Source organism: Pleurodeles waltl, chromosome 6, assembly GCF_031143425.1.
Source record: "Pleurodeles waltl isolate 20211129_DDA chromosome 6, aPleWal1.hap1.20221129, whole genome shotgun sequence".
Lineage (NCBI taxonomy): Eukaryota > Metazoa > Chordata > Amphibia > Caudata > Salamandridae > Pleurodeles > Pleurodeles waltl.
In genome coordinates, this window is record NC_090445.1 from 1,081,240,356 (window position 1) to 1,081,266,667 (window position 26,312).

The window sequence follows — 26,312 nt, forward strand, 5'->3', positions numbered from 1 at the left end:
CAAAACTTTAGACACTGCAAGTGTAGGGTAGCCATAAAGAGTATATGGTGTGGGAGTTGGTCAAACACAAACTCCACAATTCCATAATGGCTACACTGAAATCTGGGAAGTTTGGTATTAAACTTATCAGCACAATAAATACACACTGATGCCAGTGTGGAGTTTATTGTAAAATGCACTCAGAGGGCATCTTAGAGATGTCCCCTGAATACCAGTCCGACTCCTAGTGCTAGGCTGACCAGTTTCTGCCAGCCTGCTACAAACAGATGAGTTGCTGGCCACATGGGGAGAGTGCCTTTGTCACTCTGTGGCCAGGAACAAAGCCTGCACTGGGTGGAGGTGCTTTACACCTCCCCCTGCAGGAACTGCAACACCTGGCGGGCCTTTTGTTACAGCACCCCAGGGCATCCCAGCTAGTGGAGATGCCCGCCCCTCCGGCCACTGCCCCCACTTTTGGCAGCAAGGCTGGAGGAGTTAGTGAGAAAAACTAGGAGGAGTCACCCACCAGTGAGGACAGCCCCTAATGTGCCTTGAGCTGAGGTGACCCATGCCTTTAGAAATCCTCCATCTTGAGATTGGAGGATTCCCCCCATAAGATTAGGGATGTGCCCCCTCCCCTCAGGGAGGAGGCACAAAGAGGGTGTAACCACCCTCCAGGACAGTAGCCATTGGCTACTGCCCTCCTGACCTAAACACACCCCTAAATCTAGCATTTAGGAGCGACCCAGAACCCAGGACATGATTCCTGCAACCTACAACAAGAAGGACTGCAGACCTGAAAGCCCTGCAGAGACGACGGAGACTACAACTGACTTGGCCCCAGCCCTACCAGCCTGTCTCCAGACTCAAAGAACCTGCACAGCGACGCATCTGACAGGGATCAGAGACCTCTGAAGCCTCAGAGGACTGCCCTGAAGCCGAAGGACCAAGCAACTCCAGAGAACTGCGGCACTGTTCAAAAACTGCAACAACTTTGCAACTTTCTTGGAACTTTCAAAGACTTCACTCGTCCACCAGAAGCGTGAGACTTTGACACACTGCACCCGACGCCCTCGGCTCAAGCTCCAGGGAACCAACACTGCAGGGAGGAATCCCAGGCGACTGCGACCTCGCGAGTAACCTGAGACAACCCCCCTTGACTCCCCCACAGCGACGCATGCAGAGAGGATCCAGAGGCTCCCCCTGACCACGACTGCCTGGAACAAAGAAACAGACGCCTGGACCAAGCACTGCACCCCCAGCTCCCAGGACCAGAAGGAACAGAACTCCAGTGCAGGAGTGACCATCAGGCGACCCTCTACCTAGCCCAGTCGGTGGCTGGCCAGAGAAGCCCCCCTGTGCCTGACTGCACCGCTAGAGTGACCCCCGAGTCCCTCTATTGACTCCTATTACAAACCCCACTGAGGGTGTTGTGTGCCTACTTGTTTCCCCCCCTCCCCCCCCAGTGCTCTACAAACACCCCTGGTCTGCCCTCCAAAGACACAGGTACTTACCTGTTGGCAGACTGGAACCGGGGAACCCCGGTTTTCCATAGGCGCCTATGTGTTTTGGGCCCTCCTTTGACCTCTGCATCTGACCGGCCCTGTGTTGCTGGTGCTGTGACTTTGGGGTTGCCTTGAACCCCCAACGATGGGCTGCCTATGTCCAGGAAACTGAATTTGAAAGTGATTTACTTACCTCAGAAACGTAACCTTACTTACCTCCCCCAGGAACTGTTGATTTTTGCCCAGTGTCCACTTTTAAAATAGCTTATTGCCATTTTAAACTATACTATGTATGTTACTGCTCTAATTCAAAGTTCCTAACTTACCTGTGTGTAGTACCTTGCATTTTATGTATTTACTTCAAATCTTGTGGTTCTAAAATAATTTTTTCTATATAAAAACTATTGGCCTGGAGTTAAGTGTTTGAGTGCGTGTTCCTCATTTATTGCCTGTTTGTGTACAACAAATGCTTAACACTACCCTCTGATAAGCCTACTGCTCAACCACACTGACAAAATAGAGCAACAGAATTATCTAATGTTGCCACTATCTTACCCTCAAAGGGGAACCCTTGGACTCTGTGCACACTATCTCTCACTTTGAGATAGTATATACAGAGCAAACTTACTACAAATGCTTTCAATGCAAGTCAGATCGCCCTGAGCTCCAAAATGTGGATGTGGAGCCCTGACTCCCCCGCAGACCAGGCGCCTCTGATCTTCACCTTCCCCCATCCCAGGAGTAACATCTGTCACTACTGTGACATCTGGTCAGGTAAGGGAGAGTGATCTGCCTTTGATCCAATCTGGATTAGACAACCACCATTGCTGGTCTTTTACAGTTCTCCCCGAGATCCGAACCATGTCGGAGAGATTCCCTTGATGCTACGCCCACTGCAGAGCCTGTGCCCACTGCAGAGCCTGCATATGCCTTTTGGAATGTTGGACCAGCATGATGTTGGAGGCCATGGATCCCAGCAGCCTCAGTCATTCTCACCGAAATCCAGGATAGAGGCTTAAACCTAAACGTTATCATAGCCCGAATATCCTGGACTCGCTTTTCGGGAGGATAAGCCTGAAACTGTACTGTATCCAGAACAGCTCTGATGAAAGGGAGCATCTGAGAGGGAGTCAGGTGTGACTTTGGCACGTTTATAGTTACCCCCAGGGGCGCTGGTAAGCCGAAAGGGGAGCACGGTAAACAAAGTGCTTGTGACCTACTACGAATCGCAGGTAATGTCTGGGCTGGCAAGACAGGAATGTGAAAATAGGCATCCTGCAAGTCCAATGCTACCATCCTGTCTCCATGGGAAAAAGGACCTGAGCTAGGGTTAGCATTTTGAACTTCTTCTTGAGGAAGAGGTTGAGGGTCCGGAGATATAGGATAGGGCCAAGGACCATGTCCTTTTTGGGAACCAGGAAGTAGCAGGAATAACAACCACAACCTACTTCTGGCGCAGGAACCCTCTCTATGGCTCCCCTGGCCAAGATAACCTTGACCTCCTCACAGAGAAGTGCCATATGATCCTCCGATGATCAAATGATGGTGGCACGGCAGAAGTTTCGAAGGGGAGGGAGTAGCCCCTTCAGACTATTTGTAAGAACCACGTGCAGGGTGGTAATGGATTCCCAGTGGGGCAGGTGATGGCAAATCCTGTCGCCAGCTGGTCCCGGATGTTCCAATGGACAAGGAAAGTTTGGAGGCAGAGGAGGGGGCGGACTTGGTGGCCCTCTTCCTCCTTGATCCATGAGCTTGTGGGATCCCGCATTGGCACAGGCGGTGTACAGCATGCAAGGGTCATTGGGCAGGAGGGAAGGAACGTGGTTGGGTGTCACTTCCTTAGGCAAAAATGGGTCGAAAGGCAGACTGTTGGGGGGTGAGTAGCAGCTTTGAGGCCAAGGGTCCGAGCCATAGCCTGTGAATCCTTGAAGCGCTCAAACGCAGATTCCACCTTGTCTCCAAAGAGATGGGTGCCATCAAATGGCATGTCCATCAAGACTTGCTGGACATCCCCAGAGAAGCCAGACGTTCTCAACCAGGCGTGGCGTCTCAATGCCACCATCAAAACAACCGATCTGCCCTGTGAGTTGGTCATATCCAGTCCACAACAAAGCATGAACTTAGCTGCATTGCTCCAGTCTGTAACAGCTTGGGAGAGAACTATGTGGCCTCCTCCGCAACTCGAGGCAACACTTGCATGCCCGTATCCCAGAGAGATTGGGAACAGCAGCCCAAAAGGCATGCTGTGTTCACGGATTGCATTGCTAGACTTAAGGAAGAAAACATCTCCCCCGACAGCAGGAGTGTCAACGTCTGGCCCAAGGCCGGGGAAGGTCACGTTGGCACAACTGTCATTAGGACGGATCTAGAGGTGCCCTCCGGAGTCAGGCCATAGTAGACTTGGAACCCGAGGGGGCCCTCACTGACTTCCTTTGCCCGAGGGTGGGTCGTCTGCCCAAATATGAGGCACATGGCCTCATAAAACTCCTTGAGTGGGGTAGGGGTGGTGCCGGCTCCCGGAAAGTCTGTGAGGTGCGGCCCCAGACAGATGCTTTGTGCACAGAGGCCTAGAGCGTTGATGCTCTCCCCGCGTTGTCTGAGCGACGGGAAAAAGTCAAAGAACATTTGGCCTTCTCTGACTTCTTGTGACCAGAGTGTCCAGATGACTTGGACAACGAAGAGTGGAGATGACTCCATGACCAGTCTCCTGACCTTTCTCTAGAACAAGACCAGAAAAGACGCAGAGTTGAGTGCCGGGCTACCATAAGCTTTAGGGACGGCTCCTTCAAAGCCTTCGGGTTCATGGCTCAACACTCAGAACATGACTTCGGGTCATGATCGCACTCTAGATACCAGAGGCACACAAGGTGCAGATCCGTCACCGAATGAGTCGCATGGCTTGAATCCAGTCTTACGGGACATCCTTCGACGCATCCCAAACTTGTCAAACAACAAAAGTGTTGCAGTTAGTAAAAAAATGACTGCAGTAGCTCTTCTCCGGATCTGTGCATAGCTGCCGTGGAAAGAAAAGCACTGACAGCGTGCCAGGGTGGCACCTATATACGACTGCGACGTCATCTCGGCAACCACGGCGTGCAGGGGTACTGCTCGAAGAAAAATCTCCAGATCCATTCGGACGACAGGGGGGAAATTCTAAGATAAGGAATCTGCAACTAGAAGTCTCTATCAGATATACATTCTTCGCTAGGGACAAAGCCCCACAAAGTGGACGTCTGCAAACTGAAAACAATGTAGTAAAAGCTGAATCAATGAAAAGAGTTGCAGCCTATAAAAGAGCAACAATTCCTTATTTTTGTAAATAGGAGGCATTAAAAGCACCGAAGGTGTAAGACAAAAATCGTCTACTGCCTTCATTATACCAATGCAGCATCCAAAGGGAGACTAGTACATAGCAAAAGGGGATATTTCCTTATGAATTAAGGAACCTTAATAATAATGCAGAAGCGTTATCACAATCCCCAGAGGGGTAGAAATATTAGGACACCCTGAAAAATAGAGTGAAAGGATCCGACCAGGGAAACTGTGTTCGTAATGAGATTGGTTTATCCCTTAGACAAATTCCAAAAATGTCAGAACCATAATGTTTACAAAACATGCATAAAAAACAGATATGATATAAGATAGCCATTAACACAGAAGATGGCCACATGGCGGCGTCATAAGAATAAATATGTAGAAATCTGGAAGTCCTGGATGGTGTGTGGCCTCTTGCTTAAGAGGAGCCTGTAGCAGCCAAGGTACAATACCTTACCTCTAAGCGATAAGTATAACATCTCCTTGCTGAGAAGAAGCAGTGTAAGGACAGCAAGACCGACAGCACATGAGAAGAATGCAGTGAGTATGACTTGCACAGACAAAGGAAGGAATTTGCACCCTGTGTACCACTAGTGGCAGAGATGCCAGCAGCAAGAGCCCATGCTGCTGAGGAATAGCAAGGATAGCTCGCTGAAGGAGAGCAACGACGCATGGATGTGGGATGGCGGTAGCACTTGCAGCACTTCACACAGGAAAGTAAGTCTCGTAACAAAAACAACACTAGAAAGAGAAGCACAGGTGATGCTCCAATATTAAAAGGAAGGAAAAACAATACAACCACCATAAACAGGCACTCTTGCAAGCGGTAGGTCATGCACAAAAGTCCTCTGTAAGGGATACGAAAAGTTACCATGAATATATCTAGTAACGCCTATAATGTAAACAAAAGATGCTCTACACAGAGCATGGATCATACCATACTGGTATCTATCTCTTGAGTATGAAGCCAGTCTACAGAGAAAGAAAAAAAACGTTTCAACAAGTGCTAACCCCACTTAGGGCCACAAAGAGTATACCTCCCAGATAGCAACAACGAAAAGCTGTCATTAACAGCCTTAATAACAAATAAAAATACCTGCAAAAGGCAGGAACACCGCATCAGGTGCCACCAGTAGGTGGAATGGTTAATAACTGAAGTTAAAAAGGGAGCTGAAACTTGGACTCAACAGGAAGTATAGGGCTCCACTCAGGAATGTGTCCATCTGTAAACATACAAAAAAAAACATATACAGGGAGTGCAGAATTATTAGGCAAATGAGTATTTTGACCACATCATCCTCTTTATGCATGTTGTCTTACTCCAAGCTGTATAGGCTCGAAAGCCTACTACCAATTAAGCATATTAGGTGATGTGCATCTCTGTAATGAGAAGGGGTGTGGTCTAATGACATCAACACCCTATATCAGGTGTGCATAATTATTAGGCAACTTCCTTTCCTTTGGCAAAATGGGTCAAAAGAAGGACTTGACAGGCTCAGAAAAGTCAAAAATAGTGAGATATCTTGCAGAGGGATGCAGCACTCTTAAAATTGCAAAGCTTCTGAAGCGTGATCATCGAACAATCAAGCGTTTCATTCAAAATAGTCAACAGGGTCGCAAGAAGCGTGTGGAAAAACCAAGGCGCAAAATAACTGCCCATGAACTGAGAAAAGTCAAGCGTGCAGCTGCCACGATGCCACTTGCCACCAGTTTGGCCATATTTCAGAGCTGCAACATCACTGGAGTGCCCAAAAGCACAAGGTGTGCAATACTCAGAGACATGGCCAAGGTAAGAAAGGCTGAAAGACGACCACCACTGAACAAGACACACAAGCTGAAACGTCAAGACTGGGCCAAGAAATATCGCAAGACTGATTTTTCTAAGGTTTTATGGACTGATGAAATGAGAGTGAGTCTTGATGGTCCAGATGGATGGGCCCGTGGCTGGAATGGTAAAGGGCAGAGAGCTCCAGTCCGACTCAGACGCCAGCAAGGTGGAGGTGGAGTACTGGTTTGGGCTGGTATCATCAAAGATGAGCTTGTGGGGCCTTTTCGGGTTGAGGATGGAGTCAAGCTCAACTTCCAGTCCTACTGCCAGTTCCTGGAAGACACCTTCTTCAAGCAGTGGTACAGGAAGAAGTCTGCATCCTTCAAGAAAAACATGATTTTCATGCAGGACAATGCTCCATCACACGCGTCCAAGTACTCCACAGCGTGGCTGGCAAGAAAGGGTATAAAAGAAGGAAATCTAATGACATGGCCTCCTTGTTCACCTGATCTGAACCCCATTGAGAACCTGTGGTCCATCATCAAATGTGAGATTTACAAGGAGGGAAAACAGTACACCTCTCTGAACATGTCTGGGAGGCTGTGGTTGCTGCTGCACGCAATGTTGATGGTGAACAGATCAAAACACTGACAGAATCCATGTATGGCAGGCTTTTGAGTGTCCTTGCAAAGAAAGGTGGCTATATTGGTCACTGATTTGTTTTTGTTTTGTTTTTGAATGTCAGAAATGTATATTTGTGAATGTTGAGATGTTATATTGGTTTCACTGGTAATAATAAATAATTGAAATGGGTATATATTTTTTTTTGTTAAGTTGCCTAATAATTATGCGCAGTAATAGTCACCTGCACACACAGATATCCCCCTAACATAGCTAAAACTAAAAACAAACTAAAAACTACTTCCAAAAATATTCAGCTTTGATATTAATGAGTTTTTTGGGTTCATTGAGAACATGGTTGTTGTTCAATAATAAAATTAATCCTCAAAAATACAACTTGCCTAATAATTCTGCACTCCCTGTATAAGACTCTTTCCTACTCCTGCTATCCCTAAAGCGTTGCAATGCAGCATTGGCATATGTGCCAAAGAGGCGGGCGCCATCGAAGGACATGTCTTACAAGGTATATCAGAGCCTCTGAAAAGCCAGAGTGGTGTAGTCAGGCATAACGGCGCAGCACTACAGAATGAGCAATGGCACGGCCAACTGAGTTTGTGGTATCCATAACACATATTACAAACCTAGCTGCCTCGCACCCATCCTGGAGAATCTGGCGCAGTCACTCTGGGTCATCTCCAGAAGCGGAAGTAGCAAGTGTGCCACCAAATCCACAATGTGTGGTAAAAGCAGCACAGAATACAAGTAGTGTTTATCAACCACTGGGCCGAGCTGGCTGAGGAGAAAAAGTTTCATCCACAAGTTTCCAGCCCTCTTGACTCCCTGTCTGGAGGAATATTAGGGAGGATGCTGGGGTCAGAAGAGGTCGTAGTAACCAGTACCACAAAACTTCTGAGTCCGGTACTGGAAAAGACAAGCCAGATCACAGAGTACTTCGCTATACGGGAGCACAGGTTCATTCTTGTTTGGCCCTGGTGAAGCAATGTGAGCAAGGGGTCAATGGTCAACTCCACAGAGGGGATCTGCATATCTAAGACCTCAGCTGCCCTCTTCCTCAACTAAGCGAAGGACAATCTCATCTGTGTCGCTTGGGGGGTGGGGGGGTTGGGTTTGGTTTGAAACTGGCATGGACTCAAGGCCACAAGCCTCACACAGCTCAGTCACCCAACTACCCTCTAGAGGAGAGGCTGGACAGTCTAGTTCATAGGGTTGCAAAACTCCAGCTCCTCTCCTTCACCTCCAAAAGCCTGTTCCACAGGAGGAAAAACTGCAAGGGATTGTTTAGGAGGGAAGGTGTCCGAATGGAGCGGCACCACTGGCACTACACCCAGCACCATCTTAGCATCAGAGAGGGTTATCGGTTTGGCCGATGTCAGCTGATCAAACTTCTATGCACCAGAGCCGTTACGGATCAGATTATACTATCTAGAGGGCCTATCTGATGCTGAGAGAGAACTTGCCAGTATGGAGTCAGGTAGGATACCTCTCACTTCCTTGAGGCTTCGAAAGCGCTCCAGAGGAAGGTGGGGACCCAAAGATGGTATTATAGTAATCCTGTTTCAGGGTCAGAGTTGTCCTGGCTCCAGGGAGACTTGTGGGAAAGTCTTCTGGAACAAACTTACAAACGCTCTCTGGACCTAGAGCAAGACTGACAACGATGTGAGGCATTAACCAGACTTGCCGACAGGATCTTCCTATGCTGTTCCCACAACACCTTTGGGTACAGGCGAAGGCAGGAGCTGCAATGCTCAGAATCATGATGTTCCTTGATGGACCACATACAAACAATATAAAGCTCCATGGCCAACATCTGCCTGCCACAGGGTCCACATGGTTTCAAGCTTGAGGACATGAGGAAAAAGAAAACAAGTTACTTACCTGTAACTACAGTTATCCAGTATTGGTATCTTTCATAAATTCATATGCTTGAATCATCCCCGTCGAAGTGGGAGTCCCACGGTACATAAAATAGCAATAAATAATAAATAATTTTTTTTTGCCATAGGCTATAATGGAGCCAGCACTTGCTCACATGGCCTATCCATGTCCTTTTGTGAAAAGACCCAAACCTGCCTGCTGTCCAATCAGGCACCAGCACCCTCTAGAACCTTCTCCAGAGAAGCTCCCTTCCTCAGATTTTCCAGCACAAGAGTGAAAGATTAAAACCTGAGAGGAAATTCGAGCATCAAAGGGGAGGAGGGTGGGTCGCATGTGAATTTATGAAAGATAACAATACTGGATAACTGTAGTTACAGGTAAGTAACTTGTTTTCTTATCCAGTATTGGATCTTTCATAAATTCACATGCTTGAATCTGAATAGACAGCAGTATGGTTGATAAACATTGTATCCAGCGTGGGTGGAGGGTGCGAGCATGAAGACCCTCTGTCTGAGATATCAATAATAATAATAATAATAACAATCAAAGTAAACTCATACATATCCATAAATAACTACATACACCTTAAGTATTCACATGGAAACATAATAGAAACTTGGTTATTTGCATCTCCATCCATATGACTATAACTAAGGAAAAGGTCTCACCTTAATGAAAGAGATGGCGTAACACAGCTTGCCCTACTAGAGAGTCTGTTCTTTGTGATGACTCCAGACAATAGTGCTGCGTAAAAGAGTGCGTAGTTTTCCATGTCGCAGCCTGGCAAATTTTCTCAAGGGCAATACCTTGAAACAAAGCAGCCGATGTGGAGACTGCTCTTGTGGAGTGGGCTCTCGGACGCCTAGTCAAGGATTTTCCTGCCTTGGTGTGGCAAAATTGGATTGTTATAGAAATCCATCGGGCTATAGTGGCCTTGGTTACTCCTGTTCCCTGACGTCCCAGAGAATAAAATACTAGGAGTTGGTCTGATTTTCTGATGTGCTTGGTACTTTAGGTAAAATTTTAGGCATAGTTTGATGTCCAAAGAATGGAGAGTTCTCTCTGCTATCGTAGTAGGGTTTGGAAAAAAGGTTTGTAGAATAACGGGTTCATTGAGGTGGAACGAAGATGGAACTTTGGGAATATATTTGGGATTGGTTCGGAGCATAACGAAATCCTCAAAACTAAAAAGGGTTCTTTAGTAGTGAACGCCTGTATATCACTGACTCTCCTGGTAGAGGTGAGAGCGAGTAAGGTTGACACTTTCCAGGTGATATACTTGAGTTCAGCCCTATGGATGGGTTAAAAAGGAGCTTTCATGAGTTGGGAGAGAACAATATTAAGATGTCACTCCGGCGGAGGTAAGCGTACCGGAGGAAAGGTGCAGAACAGCCCTTTCATAAACTGTTTGATAACTCTGGTTGAACCAATAGACGGCATGTTAGCCTATCGTCTGTAAGAGGCTATAGCTGCTAGGTGAATCTTGACTGATGCATAGGAAAGACCAGCTTTGGAAAGGGAGAGCAGGTAAGGAAGAATTTGCTCAGGATTAATTTGAAATGGGTGAAAATTGTTCTGAGAACACCAAACACAGAATCTCTTCCATTTTAGTTTGTATGTCTTGTTCGTGCTCTCTGCTCATGCTTTAGATAATATGAGCCTACATTCTTGATCGATATTCATATCTTGGAACTCTCTGTACTCAGGAGCCAAGCATGCAAGTGCAGTGAAGTTGGGTCGGGATGTAAGATGAGACCCGGATTCTTTGTTAGAAGATTGTGGTTGCAAGGGAGACGGATTGGATTGGCTACAGACCGGAGGAGGAGCTCCGTGTACCAGTACTGCCTCAGCCACTTGGGGGCTATGAAAATGATCTTGCAGCATTCGGTCTTCATTTTCCTGAGGAGCCTGGGAATCAGTGGAATGGGGGGAAAAGCGTATGCAAAGATCCCAGACCATCTTATCAAAAGAGCATTTCCCCACGACCCCGGGAGTGAGTGGGCATCGACTGGCGTAAAACTGGCATTTGGCGTTCAGATTGGTGGCGAACAAGTCTAGGATTGGCCGACCCCATCGTTGGAAAATGTCCTCGAGTATGGTCTGGTTGAGTTCCCATTCGTGACAGTTGTCATCTGTCCTGCTGAGAGAGTCCGCTAGAGTATTGTTGACCCCCGCCAGGTGCTCTGCCCTGAGGCGGACGTTGTTCAGTGTGAGCCAGTTCCAGAGAGACTGAGCTTCTCTTGAGAGGGAGAGGGATCTTGTTCCTCCCTGCTTGTTGATGTAGAACATGCTTGTTGTGTTGTCTGTTCTGACTAACACTGATGATCCTGCGATGCGCGGCAGAAAAGCTTTGAGCGTAAGATGAATCGCTTTCAGCTCTAACAGATTTATGTGCATCTCTTTTTGGAGCTTGGACCATCTGCCTTGAATGCGCATGTCCTGTAAGTGGCCTCCCCATCCTTCCAAGGAGGCGTCCGTGGTGATAACGAAATCTGCTATTGGTGCCAGAAAAGTTAGACCGTGGGAGAGGTGGTTGATGTGAGACCACCATTCTAACGCCTGCCGAATCTTTGGTGTGATAGTTATTACGTCGTCGAAGGATCCTTGTGACTGGGTCCATTGAAGCTGTAGTTCTTCTTGCAGCGGCCTCATTTTGAGTCTTGCCAGCGGTACTAGGACTATGGCTGATGAAATCATGCCCAGAAGCGATTTGAATAGTCATACTGAAACGAACTTTCTTGCGGAGATTGTGACAGCCAATTGGCTCAGCTTCTGCTGCCTTGCTAGGGTAAGATATGCCTTGTTTTGGATAGTGTCTAATTCTGCTCCCAGGAAAACTCTCCTGCGTGCGGGAAACACGACTGACTTCTGTAGGTTCACTGTTAGACCCAAACTGTTGAATAGTTTTAGGCAGGCGTCTGCAGCTTTTGAGGCTAGTAGAGATGACGGAGCTTTTATGAGCCAGTCATCCAGGTAAGGGAACACCTGGAAACCCTTGCTTCTGAGGGAGGCTGCGACTGGGGCAAGGCATTTCGTGAAGATTCTCGGAGCTGATCTGAGGCCAAATGGTAGGACTCTGAATTGATAATGGGCACCGGCTACTGTAAAACGGAGATATTTGCGATGCTTTTGGTGTATTGGAACGTGGAAGTAGGCGTCCTGGAGATCTAAAGTGGTCATAAAATCTCCAGGATTCAAGAGGTGCAAAATATCTGACAGTGTGATCATCCTGAAGGATTGTTTCCGAAGGAACTTGTTGAGTTTCCCGAGGTCTAGTATAGGACGCCACTCTCCTGACTTCTTCTTTATGAGAAAAAACCGGGAGTAGAATCCGAGACCCCGTTGTTGCAGAGGAACTGTCTCTATAGCCCCTTTGGCCAGAAGGCTGAAGACTTCCGCTTGAAGCAGACGAAGGTGGAGAGAGCTGCCCGATGTTGGTGGGTCAGGCGGTGGCTTGTGTGTGGATTCCAGGGTATGACCTCTTGTCACTATATCCAGCACCCATTTGTCTGATGTTATATTCTTCCACTCTTGGATGAAGTTGGAAATGTTTGCTCCTATTTGCTGATGTTGCGGGCATTGGGGGAGCACAGCTGGTGCCTGTAGAAGATCATTATTTTCTGGTTTGATCTCTGGATTGTGAACCCTGTCTTCGTTTACCTCCTTGTCTGGTATAGGAGGCAGTCGATGATTGCCTGTACTGCTGGTGGTATGAAGGCCTGTACTGGGATTGCTGGTATGGTCTATGGAAGGAACCTCGAAATGAGGTGAAACCTCTCCCTCTAGCCCCTCGAAAGGGCTGCTTCCGGTACTGCAGGGTACCCAGGGACTTGGCAGTGTCTGTGTCCGTCTTAATGGCTTGAAGTGCGTCATCCACATGTTTGCCAAACAAAGATTCCCCATCGTAAGGCATGTCTAGAATTCAGGACTGTACTTCTGGTCTAAAAGATGTGGCCTTAAGCCAACCTTGTGGTCGTAAGACAGCGGCACCCGCTAGTTGGCGGAAACCAGTCGAGGCTATGTCCAGAGCGCAGTCAATAATCTCTTCCGACGCACGCTCCCCTTCCTGTAGGATCTTTCGTGCCTCTTCTTGTTTATTTTCCGGGATGAGGTCCTGGAAAGGTTGCATGTCAGACCACATTTGGCAGTCATATCGGCCTAAAATTGCTAATGAATTTGCTGCCCTGACAGTGATTGCAGACATGGAGGAGAATCTCTTGCCCTTGTCTGGAGGAGTGGAGATAGGCGTTGCTGGATTTTTGGAGCGTCTTTGAGCAGCCTGTGAGATGACCGAGTCAGGCTTTGGATGGCCAGTAAGGCATGCCGGAGAATCTTGGGTTGCCTTGTATTTTTTATCCAGTTTTTGTGGAACTGGAGGAACCATAGCCGTATTCCACATAATTTTTGTGCCCTCACTCCATATGTAATAAATAATCAGAATGGACTGTACCGACTTCCGTGATTGCTCCTTGAAATCATGTAGGAAACATTCCGATTGGGAGACAGATGTTGGGAGGTGGAAACGTACTGCGGCTCTGTCCATAAGATTATGGAAACCATCTATGTCTTCGGGCGGAGAATCAGAGGGGCGAGGAGGTGGTGGAGAAGGAGTGGGGGCCAAGTAATCATCCCATCCTTCAGTAGGATGTTGTGGAGTGGAAATTTCTCCTTCTTCTTGTTCTTCTTCTTCCCCTGAAGTAGAACCTTCATCTCTGGGGGGTACAGCTAACACCGAGTGTGATGTTGATCTTGGGGTAGCTGGAGGAGGAGGAGCATTAACTGGCGTCTCCGTAGAGACCGGCGCCGGTGGTTGATCTTCCGCTGGGAACCTTCTCCTATAATCCTGAAGCATGGATTGTAAATCCTGGATTAAGGAGGAAGGCATTTGCACGGTATCTCTGTGTTGAGGCTCTTGTGTTTCGTAGTATTGCTCCTGATGAGAGTGGTATGGTTGATACTGTTCATACTCATCCTCTTCATCGTCATCTTGGTATTGACATGGAGCTGCGAAGGGCTATGCGCATCTCCGAAAGGACCTTCGTCCGATTCCTCCCAGTCAAGAAGATGACTGGGTAGTAAAGCCGACACCTTGTTTGATGTGTCGGTTGGATAAATGTCCTGTGCAGGTAGATTTCTGATGCTGACCATGGCTCGGAGATCTGGAGACCTGGAAGAGGTAGGAGTAGCATCAACCTGTCTACTAGGCACCACTGCTGTCGATGGCGTGAAAGTTGATGCAGCCGTGGATGGTACAGATTTTTCCGTTGACGGTGGTGTAGCCGACGATGGTAGTGTAGTCGACGGTGGTGTAGCCGACGATGGTAGTGTAGTCGACGGTAGTGTAGTCGACGGTAGTGTCGTCGACGGTAGTGTCGTCGACGGTAGTGTCGTCGACGGTAGTGTCGTCGACGGTAGTGTCGTCGACGGTAGTGTCGTCGACGGTAGTGTCGTCGACGGTAGTGTCGTCGACGGTAGTGTCGTCGACGGTAGTTTCTTTGACTGTGTCCCCGTCGATGGCGAAAGCGCCGATGAGAATGGCGTCGCTGAAGTTATAGTCGACGGGGCAGTCGTCGACGGTGCAGATGGAGTCTTGAGAGAGGGGATAGGATCCCTTACCGTCTATGTTAAGGTCGTCGACGCTGACGACAGTCTCGTCGACGATGAAGTGGAGACGGTAGATGTAGATACCGTTGTCACGGTCGTCGACGGTGTTGTCGTCGTCGATTGAATTTTTAGAGTCATTTTTCCAGAAGTGGAAGGCTCTGAAGAAGGAGATAGATGGTAGGACTCCTTCCTTTGAAGAGGAGTGGAAGGCTCAGAGGAGACTGAAGTCTGTAAGCCCTTCCCATGATGAGATTTCTGCCTCTTCCTGGATTTTTCTATGTGGCCTAGGTCCTCAGATATGGACCTTTTATGTGGCCTCTCTGACCCACTCTCCTCACCTGAAGTACAGGATTTGGCCTGTAACCATGTCAGAAGCCTGCCCTCCCGGTGTCTGAGGGTCTTTGTGGAGAAGGTGCGACATATTTTGCAGTCCTTAACCTGATGTTGTGGGTAGAGACAGTACAAACAGTCTTTATGTGGGTCATCCACATGGAGCCTTTTCTTACCACAGGTCTTGCAAGGGCGGAAAAGGCCTTTTCTAGAAGAATCTGACATTATTTCCAACTCTTTTGAGAGAAAATTTCTAAAGTAGAGGAAAAAACTGAGCAGAGCTCAGGGAGACTCCCTTCACACGATGTGCGGTAGAAAATCTGAGGAAGGGAGCTTCTCTGGAGAAGGTTCTAGAGGGTGCTGCTGCCTGATTGGACAGCAGGCAGGTTTGGGTCTTTTCACAAAAGGACATGGATAGGCTATGTGAGCAAGTGCTGGCTCCATTATAGCCTATGGCAAAAAATTTTTTTTATTATTTATTGCTATTTTATGTACTGTGGGACTCCCACTTCAACGACGGGGATGATTCAAGCATGTGAATTTATGAAAGATCCAATACTGGATAAAGGGGGCACACTGTTCCTTCGACAAATAGATTTTTGTCGAGACAGGCCCTTAGGAACTCCAGACCTGCACTGTAGCGTGGAAAAGGACTGACATCTGTGCGCGGGAGAGGAGATCTTTCGACGTCACATCTGGTGGACAATGCAGCTACAGAGCAATATGACACCATCTTTCGATGCGCAGAGGTACTGCTAGAAAAGTTTCCAGATCCAGTCTGGCATGTGGGGAGAATTTTAAGGTAAGGAATCCGTGGCTAGATGTCTATCAGGTGAACAAGTTAGCAACCTTTGGTAGAGCTGTTTTTGCAGGATACTCTAGCAGCAGATTCCTCACCTATTCATACCCCGTCCTGCCCTGGAAGTGAGACAGGAGTCACATAAGTGGAGCCCTTGCACACTGATATTAGTTTCCTTCTGGACTCTGCCTACGCTTTAGGAATTTGAAACTTAAGTAGCAATCCGACATGAGTGTATGCAGATATCTAAATCAGGGCCTTTTTAATACCTGGAGCTCACGCAACAGGGAGGTGGGAAGGCCATGAAGAATCTGTAGTTAGATTGAGAATCCATTAGAAGGAGACTGTTACCAAAGGTAAGCAACTCTTATGTGTATTTCAGACTGTAGATATCGCACCTTGTGAATACATATCAAAGTAGTACCTGCCAAGATGCTGGATCTGTTTATTGGCTCACCTGACAAAGCCCTGGAGAACATAAAGAGGCCAAAAGGGCCAACGAAGTAGCTTTAATAAGGTCCATGGCAAGTCCTTGCTGGGCCACTATCAGGTCCGTATTGCGGGTGCCACATCAGACCACAAACTTGTCCCACAGTGCATCCTTAGTGGGCTAAAACTGAAAAAGCAACTCATCTAATAACATTGGTAGTAATGTATCTGTACAGCGGGACTTATACCAGCAAAAACAACAAGGTGATGGATAGAATGCTTGAATTAATCACAGTCATTGGTAGTCACTCTGGGCTGCATCCCAATCCATTTTTTTTGTCCACCATGCCACCCATGTTTGGACCCAGCCATATGCAAATCAACTCTTACCCTGCTCCCCAGGGGAGCAGTCCAGCCCGAACTGACAGGCCCTCCCTGGACAGGAAACCACCACCAACTGTTCTTTTTGCAGGACTTACACGAGGACGCAAACTTATGCCAGCAATGATTTCAGTAGATGGACGCCTGTCCGTTAGAATAACAGCCACTTCTTCAAGAGGGAGACTGAAGGTGGTCAACATTTTGCTGATCAATCTCCATGCACTGAGGTGTAGACATGTGTGCCCAGGGAGCAAGACCATGCTCTGCTGCTAAGACATAAGATCATCTTGAACCAGCAGCCTGATCGGATAGCAGATACTCATGTCCAGAAGCTCTGGGTACCACATCTTCCTGGCCCAATTACAAACCACTAGAATGACTTGGGCCCGGTTGTTACTGATCATCTTTAGAACTCTGGGCATCAGAAAGGTGAGAAGGCATACAAGAGTCCTTAGCTCCGCTCTAGGCAGAACGAGTCTGAGACAGAGAGAGGGAGACAGGGGTGGAGAGAGTGCGTAGGAAAGTAGCCTCTTTTTAGCATGGTAACATCCACTTTTTGCCTGATTGTCAGTGTGTTTGACTGTATCCACTTGGATCCTGCTAACCAGGATCTAGTGATTATGCTCTCTCCCTTCTAACTTGGTAACTTGTACCCATTTTCACCCCACATTTGTAAGTCCCTAGTATATGGTACCCAGGTATCCAGGGCATTGGGGTAACAAGGGATCCCCATGGGCTGCAGCACGTAATATGCCACCCATGGGCTGCATGGGGAGCCCAAGCAAAGTGTTCTGCAGGCCTGCCATTGCAACCTGCGTGAAAGGGTGCATACAACCTTTCTCACCATAGGTCTTGCACCAGGTCACTATAAGTCCCCCTATGGCAAGCCCTCCTAGCCCAGAGGACAGGGAGCAAGTGCCTGTGTGTGAGGGCACCCCTGCACGAGCAGAGGTGCCCCCATAAACTCCAGTGTCATTTTCATGGACTTGGTGAGTGTGGGGACACCATTTTATGCGTGGACTGGGGGTCCCTGAACTTGGTGTGGAATGGTTTATGCACAGAGGGCACCAAATGTGCCCTTCAAAGCATACCAGTGGCTTGGGAGGGTACCACTCCCACGCCAGCCACATCTATTTCCAAACAGGAGAGGGTGTTACCTTCCTCTCCCAAACGAAATCCTTTGTTCTGCCTTCCTGGGCTTGATCAGATCAAGCAGCAGGAGGGCAGAAACCTGTCTGAGGGGTGGCAGCAGCTTGTGTTGCCTAGAAAACCCTGTAAAGACTGGTGGAAGCAATGCTGGGGGTCCTCTAAGGAGCGCCCAGAGTGCATGGAGTCATGCTTCAAATACTTGCAACAGTATTGGGGTATGATTCAGACATGTTTGATACCAAACATGCACAGGTTCGGAGCTACCATTATGTAGCTGGACATAGGTAATGACTTCAGTCCAGTACACGCATAAAATGGTGTCCCTGCACTCAAAAAGTCCAGGAAAATGGGTCTGGAGTTTGGGGGACACCTCTGATAGTGCAGGGGTCCCCTCACACACAGGTACCTGCACCCTGCCCTCTGGCTGAGAGGGCGTACCAATAGGGTGACTTACAGCAACATAGTGCAGTGACCTGTAGTGAATAAAAGTCCATGCACTCGTTTCACGCACACTGCAGTGGCAGGCCTGCAGAACCCTTTGAATGGGCTCCCTACGGGTGGCAGAATAACTGCTGCAGCCCATAGGGATCCCCTGGTACCCTAATGCCCTGGGTACCTAGGAACCATATACCAGGGAGTTATATTGGGGGGGGGGGGGGGGGGAGGACATTATGCCAATTGGGTGAAGAAAAAGGTGCAGTTACCAATTTAGAAGGGAGAGAGCATAACCACTGGGATACCAGTGAACACAGTGAAACACATTAACAACAGGAATGCTGGGACCACTCAGGCAATTCAGGAGTGTGTTGCCAAACCTGTGGCAAAATACTTTAACTGGCAGTTCAGGTATGAGAGTAACAGAATTCTCTAGACCTATTTAAGGTGAAAGATCTAGGTAAAGGAATGGTATGCAACGTACAGGAAGATAATGATCTTGGTGGAAGAGATTTATTTGAATAAAATGTACCAGTAGCATACAAGGAACATGAAGAAAAGGTTTATGAAAAAAACAATGCTATCCGTAACATGAGCAGTATCCTGCACTTTTCCATCAGATGGACCACATAATCAGACTAGCCCTTACCAATAACTGGACTCCAAAACAACCACTATCTAAGCTTTTTCACCACAAACATGCCCAACCATAAGCAGTATTCCCCACAACCAGGCCCTACTGTATGGTCCCAACCAGCGCACACGTATGTTGTACTTCCACAACCAGGTTACCTGGTAGATGTACCATTGCCAAGAAACCCTATTATGAAGTTTACCCAACAACCAGGTTCTACCATCATTAGAATGCACAGCCCAGGTCATACCATCAACTGCTCCGTCATCTCCACAGATTTGTCTAAGGTGTGCAGTTCATTCAGGGCATGCTGAGCACGACTGCTGCTACCAACAGCAGAGGCCTGCTGAAAATTTTGCTGGATTGCATCCATAAGAAAATTCAGCATATCAAGAAGTAGAGGAGCAAAAGAAAAGGTTGGCTGAAAAAAAAAAAAAAAAAAAAAAATCAGAGCATGACAAACAAGAGAAAAGTAAATCAAAAGTTACTGACAATATATCACCACACCATTAAATTTTAGGCATAAATCAAAATGCATGGTCAATTTCATAATGTTAAAAATAATAGATTTCAAAGCACAGCTAATTATCTTTATTATAAAACAATGAGTAATTAGGCTACTTGCTGTAACATAACGTATGTTACTTTTCATGTAATTACTATCCTATGAATGTAAAGTATTAAAAACTTTAGAAGCTCCTAAGTCATCAGTTCAGTTTATCAGTACTCACAGTAAGATCAGTGTAAAATAGTTACTTACCTGTAACTACAGTTCCCCATGATTGCCAAAATTCAGTAATTAACATGTTTTGATTATTTCCTCAATGAGCAACTGTGGACCCTCAGTGATAAATGTTATCACAGCAGTGTACATATAAACTCATAAAACGTTCACTCACAGGTCCATTGTTTTCCAATGGCTCAACCTCTCAAATTTTTAAGGCATTTAACCAGGAACCACAGAAGGGCAGGAGGCAGTGTTCCAGGCGGATCTGTTAAAGATACCAGTCCAAGAGAAAGAAAAGTTACTGCAGTAACAACGTTTCTAGTGGATCATCTATCTGCAGGTTCTTCACCTGTAGAACAATCGCCAGACATCAGACTACATTTAGAAAACATCAAAGCCTCGGTTCGGCTAGTAGAGGGTACTGGACATAGTCCGGCGATGCCAGTGTCCATAATGCACCAGCTCCAGCGCATTGACATAGGTTTACCTCCATTCATTTCCCGGGGCGAGAGAGAATAAATTGTGAGACGCTGTATACATAAATATATATCACCTACTGGCGGTCGCCAGTAGTTAGTTATAGTTAGGACCATATTTCCACAGAAGGAATGGTTTCTTACCTGTAACTCCAGTTCTCTCGTAGGGGTATTTCCATGATAGTCATAAGCACTGAATAGTTCCGCGCGTCTGCGGGGACCCCGGAGCACTGATGTGAAGTATATTATTAAGTGCAAATACCAGCCCTTTGAAAAAAGGTCTGTCACAACCCACTTAAAAATAACACCGTGCAGCCTATGTGAACAGCTACACAGGCCAAATTGTTGAAGAGAAAACAGCTGTAGTGTAAATTCACGTTCAAATACCTATTTATTCTAGAAATGTAATAAAAAATACATTCCCATACTTTATTTACACCTCTCATGAGAATAAAACAATGCAGGTCAGTGTAGCCCATAGGCTGCCATTATACAGAATGTAAATAGAGCTGTGCCTTTAAGAAAGTAAAGTCTTCCTGTATCCCATCATGCACAGCAAAAGGCAGTTGCCTCAGTTCTTTTTGAAGGCTTGTAACCTGACATGAAGGAACAAAACATTCGTTGGAGTACCAACATCGATACTATTATGGCAACCTTTCCTATGTCAACTCCACCGGGGAGGAGGGAGGGTTGCTTATAACTTTCATGGAAACACCCCTACGAGAGAACTGGAGTTACAGGTAAGAAACCATTCCTTCTCTCGTAGGGGATTTCCATGTATAGTCATAAGCACTGAATAGACTAGCAAGCCCATCCCCATAACCGCGGTGGAGTAGACAGAATAATACTGACAAAAAACAAGTCATGCAAATAAATTCTTAAGCAAGGCCTGTTCAACCTGCGCATCTGCCCTAGCGTCTGTATCAAGGCAGTAATGCTGTGTAAAGGTATGGACCGATTTCCAAGTGGCTGCCTTGCATATCTCTGCCAAAGGGATATTTCTCATTAAGGCCGCAGTAGCTGCCTTCCCTCTACTAGAATGGGCTTTTGGCCTGCCACTAAGAGATTTGTTCGCTAACTGATAACATATCAGTATACATGAAACAATCCACCTGGATAATGATTGCTTAGACGTGCCCAACCCTGTTCTAACTGGGCCATAGTTAACAAAGAGCTGCTGTGATTTACGTAAGCATTTTGTCCTGTCCAAGTAAAATTTCAAAACCCTCTTTACATCCAGAGAATGCAGAGTTCTCTCGGCAGGGGTAGTTGGATTTTGAAAGAAAGTTGGTAATGAAATGGTTTGGTTCACATGAAAGTCGGAAACGACTTTTGGTAAAATTTTGGATGAGTCCTCATCACTACTTTCGCAGAATGAAAGACCGTGTAGGGTTCTTGAGCGCAAAGGGCCTGGATTTCGCTGACCCTACGCGCTGATGTGATTGCAACCAGAAAGGCAGTTTTCCACGTGAGATGTTGAAGTGATGCTTTATGTATTGGCTCGAACGGAGGTAGCATCAGACGTGATAGGACAAAATTCAGTTCCCATGGAGGAGAAGGTCTCCTAATGGGAGGAAAGACCTTTAAGCCCTCCAGGAAGTCATAGATAATAGGGATCCTAAAAAAGGAGGTTTGAGAGGGGCTCTTTCTATATGCCGTTAGAGCCGCCAAGTGCACTTTTATTGATGACAACTGTAAACCCGATTTTGCCAAACTTAGCAAGTATGGCAGGATAGTTTCCTCTCTACAGGATACCGGGTTAACGTTGTTGTCCAAACACCACACACAGAATCTTTTCCACTTGCATGCATAAGCCGATCGTGTGGAAGGGCGCTTTGCCTCTTAGGATTTCCATACAGTCCTGAGGTAGGTTCAAGTGTCCATATTGCACTAGCTCAGGAGTCATGCTGCCAAACTCAATGATGAGAGGTTGGGATGAGATATCTGCCCTCTGAACTTCGTGAGCAGGTCCGGACGATGAGGCAGTCTGATGTGTGGCTTGAGTGACCGGTGAAGAAGGTCTGGAAACCACCATTGGCGTGGCCATTCTGGAGCAATTAGAATCATTTTGGACTGGGCATTGGATAGCTTCTGGAGGACTGCCGCTATCAGGGGAAGCAGTGGAAAGGCGTAAAGAAATGCTCCTGACCAGGTTATCCACAGGGCATTCCCCAGTGTCCCTGGATGGTAATATCTGGAGGCAAAGTTTTTGCATTTTTTGTTTTCTGGGGTTGCGAATAGGTCTATAGAGGGGGTACCCCATTGTGCGAAAATGGAACGAACGACGTCGTCGTGTAATACCCATTCGTGGTTCTCGTCCATTACGCGGCTGAGAGCATCCGCTTGAACATTCTGGCTGCCCGGCAGGTGAGTTGCTACTAGCGACAGGTTCCTGGCTAGCAGCCAATGCCAGATTGTCTGAGCCTCTCTGGATAATATCCTGGACCTGGTGCCTCCTTGTTTGTTTACGTAATACATGGAGGCCACGTTGTCCGTCTGGAGGAGGAGAGTTTCCGTTTTCAGAGAAGGTAGGAAGGCCTTGAGCGCAAGATGGACTGCGCGAAGCTCCAGCAGGTTGATATGATAGAGACTCTCTCTCTGTGACCACTTGCCTTGGACTCTAAGATGATCCATGTGCGCTCCCCATCCGAGCAGTGATGAGTGTTACAATGGTTTGAGCTGGAGGCTGTTGCTGGAAAGGAATCCCCACCAAGAGATTGTTGGGTGAACACCACCACTCGAGGGACTGTAGGGTGTGGGGAGAAAGAAGGACTCTGCTCTCCCAATCGTACATCAGTTGACACCATTGATCCTCCAGGCATTCCTGTAAGGGTCTCATATGGAGGCGAGCATTGGGAACGAGGTGGATACAAGACGCCATCGAGCCCAGTAGAGAGGCTAATACTCTTGCAGTGGTCTGTGGAGTTCTCTCTAGTTGTTTGCACTTTTGGAGAAACGATAATCGTCGTTCCTCCGAAGCAAACACCTTTCCTTGATTGGTATCTATAATGGCCCCTAAGTAATGCAGCCTCTGAACAGGCGTTGCTGTGGACTTCAGAAGATTGACTTGAAGACCGAGATTCTGTAGCAGCTGTTGCGCCCATTTGAAATGTTGTTGGGCCTCTAGATAGTTGGAGGCCTTTATGAGCCAATCGTCTAGATAGGGGTAGACAAATTCGATGCTTCCTCAGATGGGCGGCTACCACCGCCATGCATTTGGAAAAAGTTATCGGCGCTGATTTAAGGCCGAAGGGTAGAACCGCAAATTGGTAATGACTTTTTCCGACGGTGAACCTTAGGAATTTTGGATGTTTCTTGCTCACCGGAATGTGAAAATAAGCGTTGCAAAGGTCTATCGCGCAAAGCCAATCGCCTTGACGAAGATGCGGGTAAATTTGGTGCAAAGATAGCATCCTGAATTTCTCTTTGCGAATCCACTTGTTTGCTGTCCTTAGGGCTAGAATGGGGCGAAACTCTAGTTTGTCCTTCTTTGGCACTAGAAAATACCTCAAATAAATCCCTTTCCCACGTTGGTTTATCAGGACGGGTTCTATAGCTCTTTTTTGTAATAGAATAGCGACTTCTAACTCAAGAGCTTCGAGGTGGTGGCTGGCTGGTTTGGGTGGAACAGATGGAGGAGGACTGATGAATCTGGGAGCGTAACCATTTCGCACAATATTCAATACCCAGGCGTCTGATGTGATGCGTAGCCACTCGTCCAGATGATTTGAGATACTTCCGCCTACCGGAGTGGATAACGGAGGAGGGGGAAGCGAAGATTCAGGGCTTAGACGCGGGAGCCTGGCGAGTTGCCGGAGTTTGCGGCGTGGAACGACCCCTTGTCGACTTTCGCTGCGTCGAGAAGGCCCTTTGATGTTGCGGTTGTTGCTGGGGACGTGAGGACATCCAGTGTGGTGTCTGATATCTGTGGGTGAAAAGCCTTCGCTGGTAGGGACGGAATACTTTTCGCTGTTCTTTTGGGCGTTCGATGCCTACCGCTTTTAAAGTGTCTAGCTCAGACTTCATTCTTGACATCTCGTAATGAGAGCCGAACAAAGTGGAGCCTGAGAATGGTAAATTTTGAATTCTCTGCTGCGCCTCTGGTTTGAGAGATGTCAATCGTAACCATGAGTGTCGTCTTAGCGCTACTCCATGAGCGTAGTTATGTGCCGAAAGCACCGAAGAATCAGCAGCAGCGCTTATTACCTGGTTGGAAACCATGGCTCCCTCACCCACGACCTCCAAGAAATCTTCCCTTTTGTCCTTGGGTAGGTGCTCTTTAAACTGCAGCAGAGTCCCAAAGGGCCCGATCATATCTTCCTAATAAAGCAGTGGCACTGGCTGCTTTCATTGTGATGGCTGCGGTAGAGCATACTTTTTGGCCTGCAGCATCGATCTTTCTGCTCCCCTTGTCCGGAGGCGAGGAGGAAGACGGTGATGTAGAGTGTAGTTTTTTTTGCCGCTACTATAACCACCGAGTCCGGCACCGGGTCCGACCTTAGAAATAGAGGATCTTGCTCCGGAGGGCGATACTTTTTAATAAGTCTGGAAGGAGCAGATTTCGTTGTGGGCGGTGTTAGAAAAATATCCATTGCCGGTTCAATAAGACCCGGGACCAATGGAAGTAAAGGTCTTGAAGATGTCCTCTGGTGTAAAGTCTCAAAAATCACTGAGGTCGATGGGGCGGGTACCGCCAGCGGGATATTTAGTTTGGTCGCCCCGTGCACTAGGACCTCTTGGAATGTATTCACGTCATCTATGGGGGACACTCTCGGGGACGGTGAGTCCGATAGGGTTGGAGAGTAGTCCCGTGTAGACGAAGAAGAATGCCTATGACGTGAATGTGGAGATCTCGGACGTGACTCATGACGATGGTGCCGAGAAGAAGATGAACGTCTAGAGGAATGTCTGGAATGTCTTATGGATTCCGCTGGAGTCCTCGGAACAGACTGAAGGGGGAGCCGGAAGAGGAACCGTAGGTGTTACTGGTGCCTGCGACAACGGCGGCTGTTGAGGAGAGAGCTGCGGCGAAGCTGGAAGTAGGATGAGTGAGGCCGAGGATTCTGAAGTGGTATAAACTCTTCTAGGTCTTTTTGACTGCCGCCTCGACGTCGACACACTCCTCGACGTCGAAGTACGGTGACGGCAGGTGCCTCTTGACGTCGATTCCCCTCATCGCTGAGATCCTCTCGATGACGACCGTCTCCGACAGCAAGCACTCTCTTTCGACGCCGATCGTCCTCGCCGCGTTGACGGTGAACCGGACCCAGATCTTCGACGACGAACGCCCTCGCCGCGTCGACGGCGACCCAGACCTTCTCGATGGTGAGCGTCCACGCCATCTCGGCGGCGAAACGGCTGCCGACGTCGAACGATGTTTCTTTCTCGCCGGTGAACCGGTCCTCGACGGCGAGCATGTTGGTGCCGTTTCTGGTCTCGACGTCGATTCCCTCGACGTCGTCGGAGACCTATGCCATTTCTGAGCAGGTCTGGCAGAAGTTGCAGAGGAAACAGGGTGAGCCCTGGTAGAAGACTGACCTTCTCCTCGCTCTGTGGCAGATTGACCACTTCTTCTCCTGTCCTCTCTTGCTTGAAGTCGAATTTTCTCCCTATCACGAAGAGTCCTTCTGGAGAAAGTTCTACAGATGTCACAGGAATCAGGTTTGTGGCTGGATGGAAGGCAAATTATACAGACCCGGTGTGGATCTGTTTTAGCCTTTTTTCTGCCACAAGAAGGACATTTATCAAAAAGTGAAGGCATTTCTAAAATAGAAAAACCTTAGATTTCTGTCAGAATTTGACAGAAAAGATTAGCAAATGTTCACTCAATATTAAAAATGTCGAGTGAAATTGAAATTCAAAAGATTTTAATTGAACTTCTGTCAAAAAAAAGCTTTGTGAGGTAGAGCTCAATGCTTCAGGGTCCTGTCAGAAGGAGCCGGAAAAAAGAACTGAGGCAACTGCCTTTTGCTGTGCATGATGGGATACAGGAAGACTTTACTTTCTTAAAGGCACAGCTCTATTTACATTCTGTATAATGGCAGCCTATGGGCTACACTGACCTGCATTGTTTTATTCTCATGAGAGGTGTAAATAAAGTATGGGAATGTATTTTTTTATTACATTTCTAGAATAAATAGGTATTTGAACATGAATTTACACTACAGCTGTTTTCTTTTCAACAATTTGGCCTGTGTAGCTGTTCACATAGGCTGCACAGTGTTATTCTTAAGTGGGGTTTGACAGACCTTTTTTCAAAGGGCT

At 47.4% G+C, this 26,312-nt stretch overlaps 1 protein-coding gene across 17 annotated transcripts in view; it reads right to left on the bottom strand.

Moving 5' to 3' along the window:
- Positions 1 to 26,312, bottom strand: part of UBR4 (ubiquitin protein ligase E3 component n-recognin 4) — a 1,862,787-nt gene that overhangs the window by 1,043,798 nt on the left and 792,677 nt on the right. For all 17 annotated transcript variants that reach the window (XM_069240131.1, XM_069240143.1, XM_069240141.1 and 14 more), the window contains exon 39: positions 19,096 to 19,266. In XM_069240131.1, the coding sequence (XP_069096232.1) occupies positions 19,096 to 19,266 (171 nt within the window). The remainder of the gene's footprint in view (positions 1 to 19,095; positions 19,267 to 26,312) is intronic.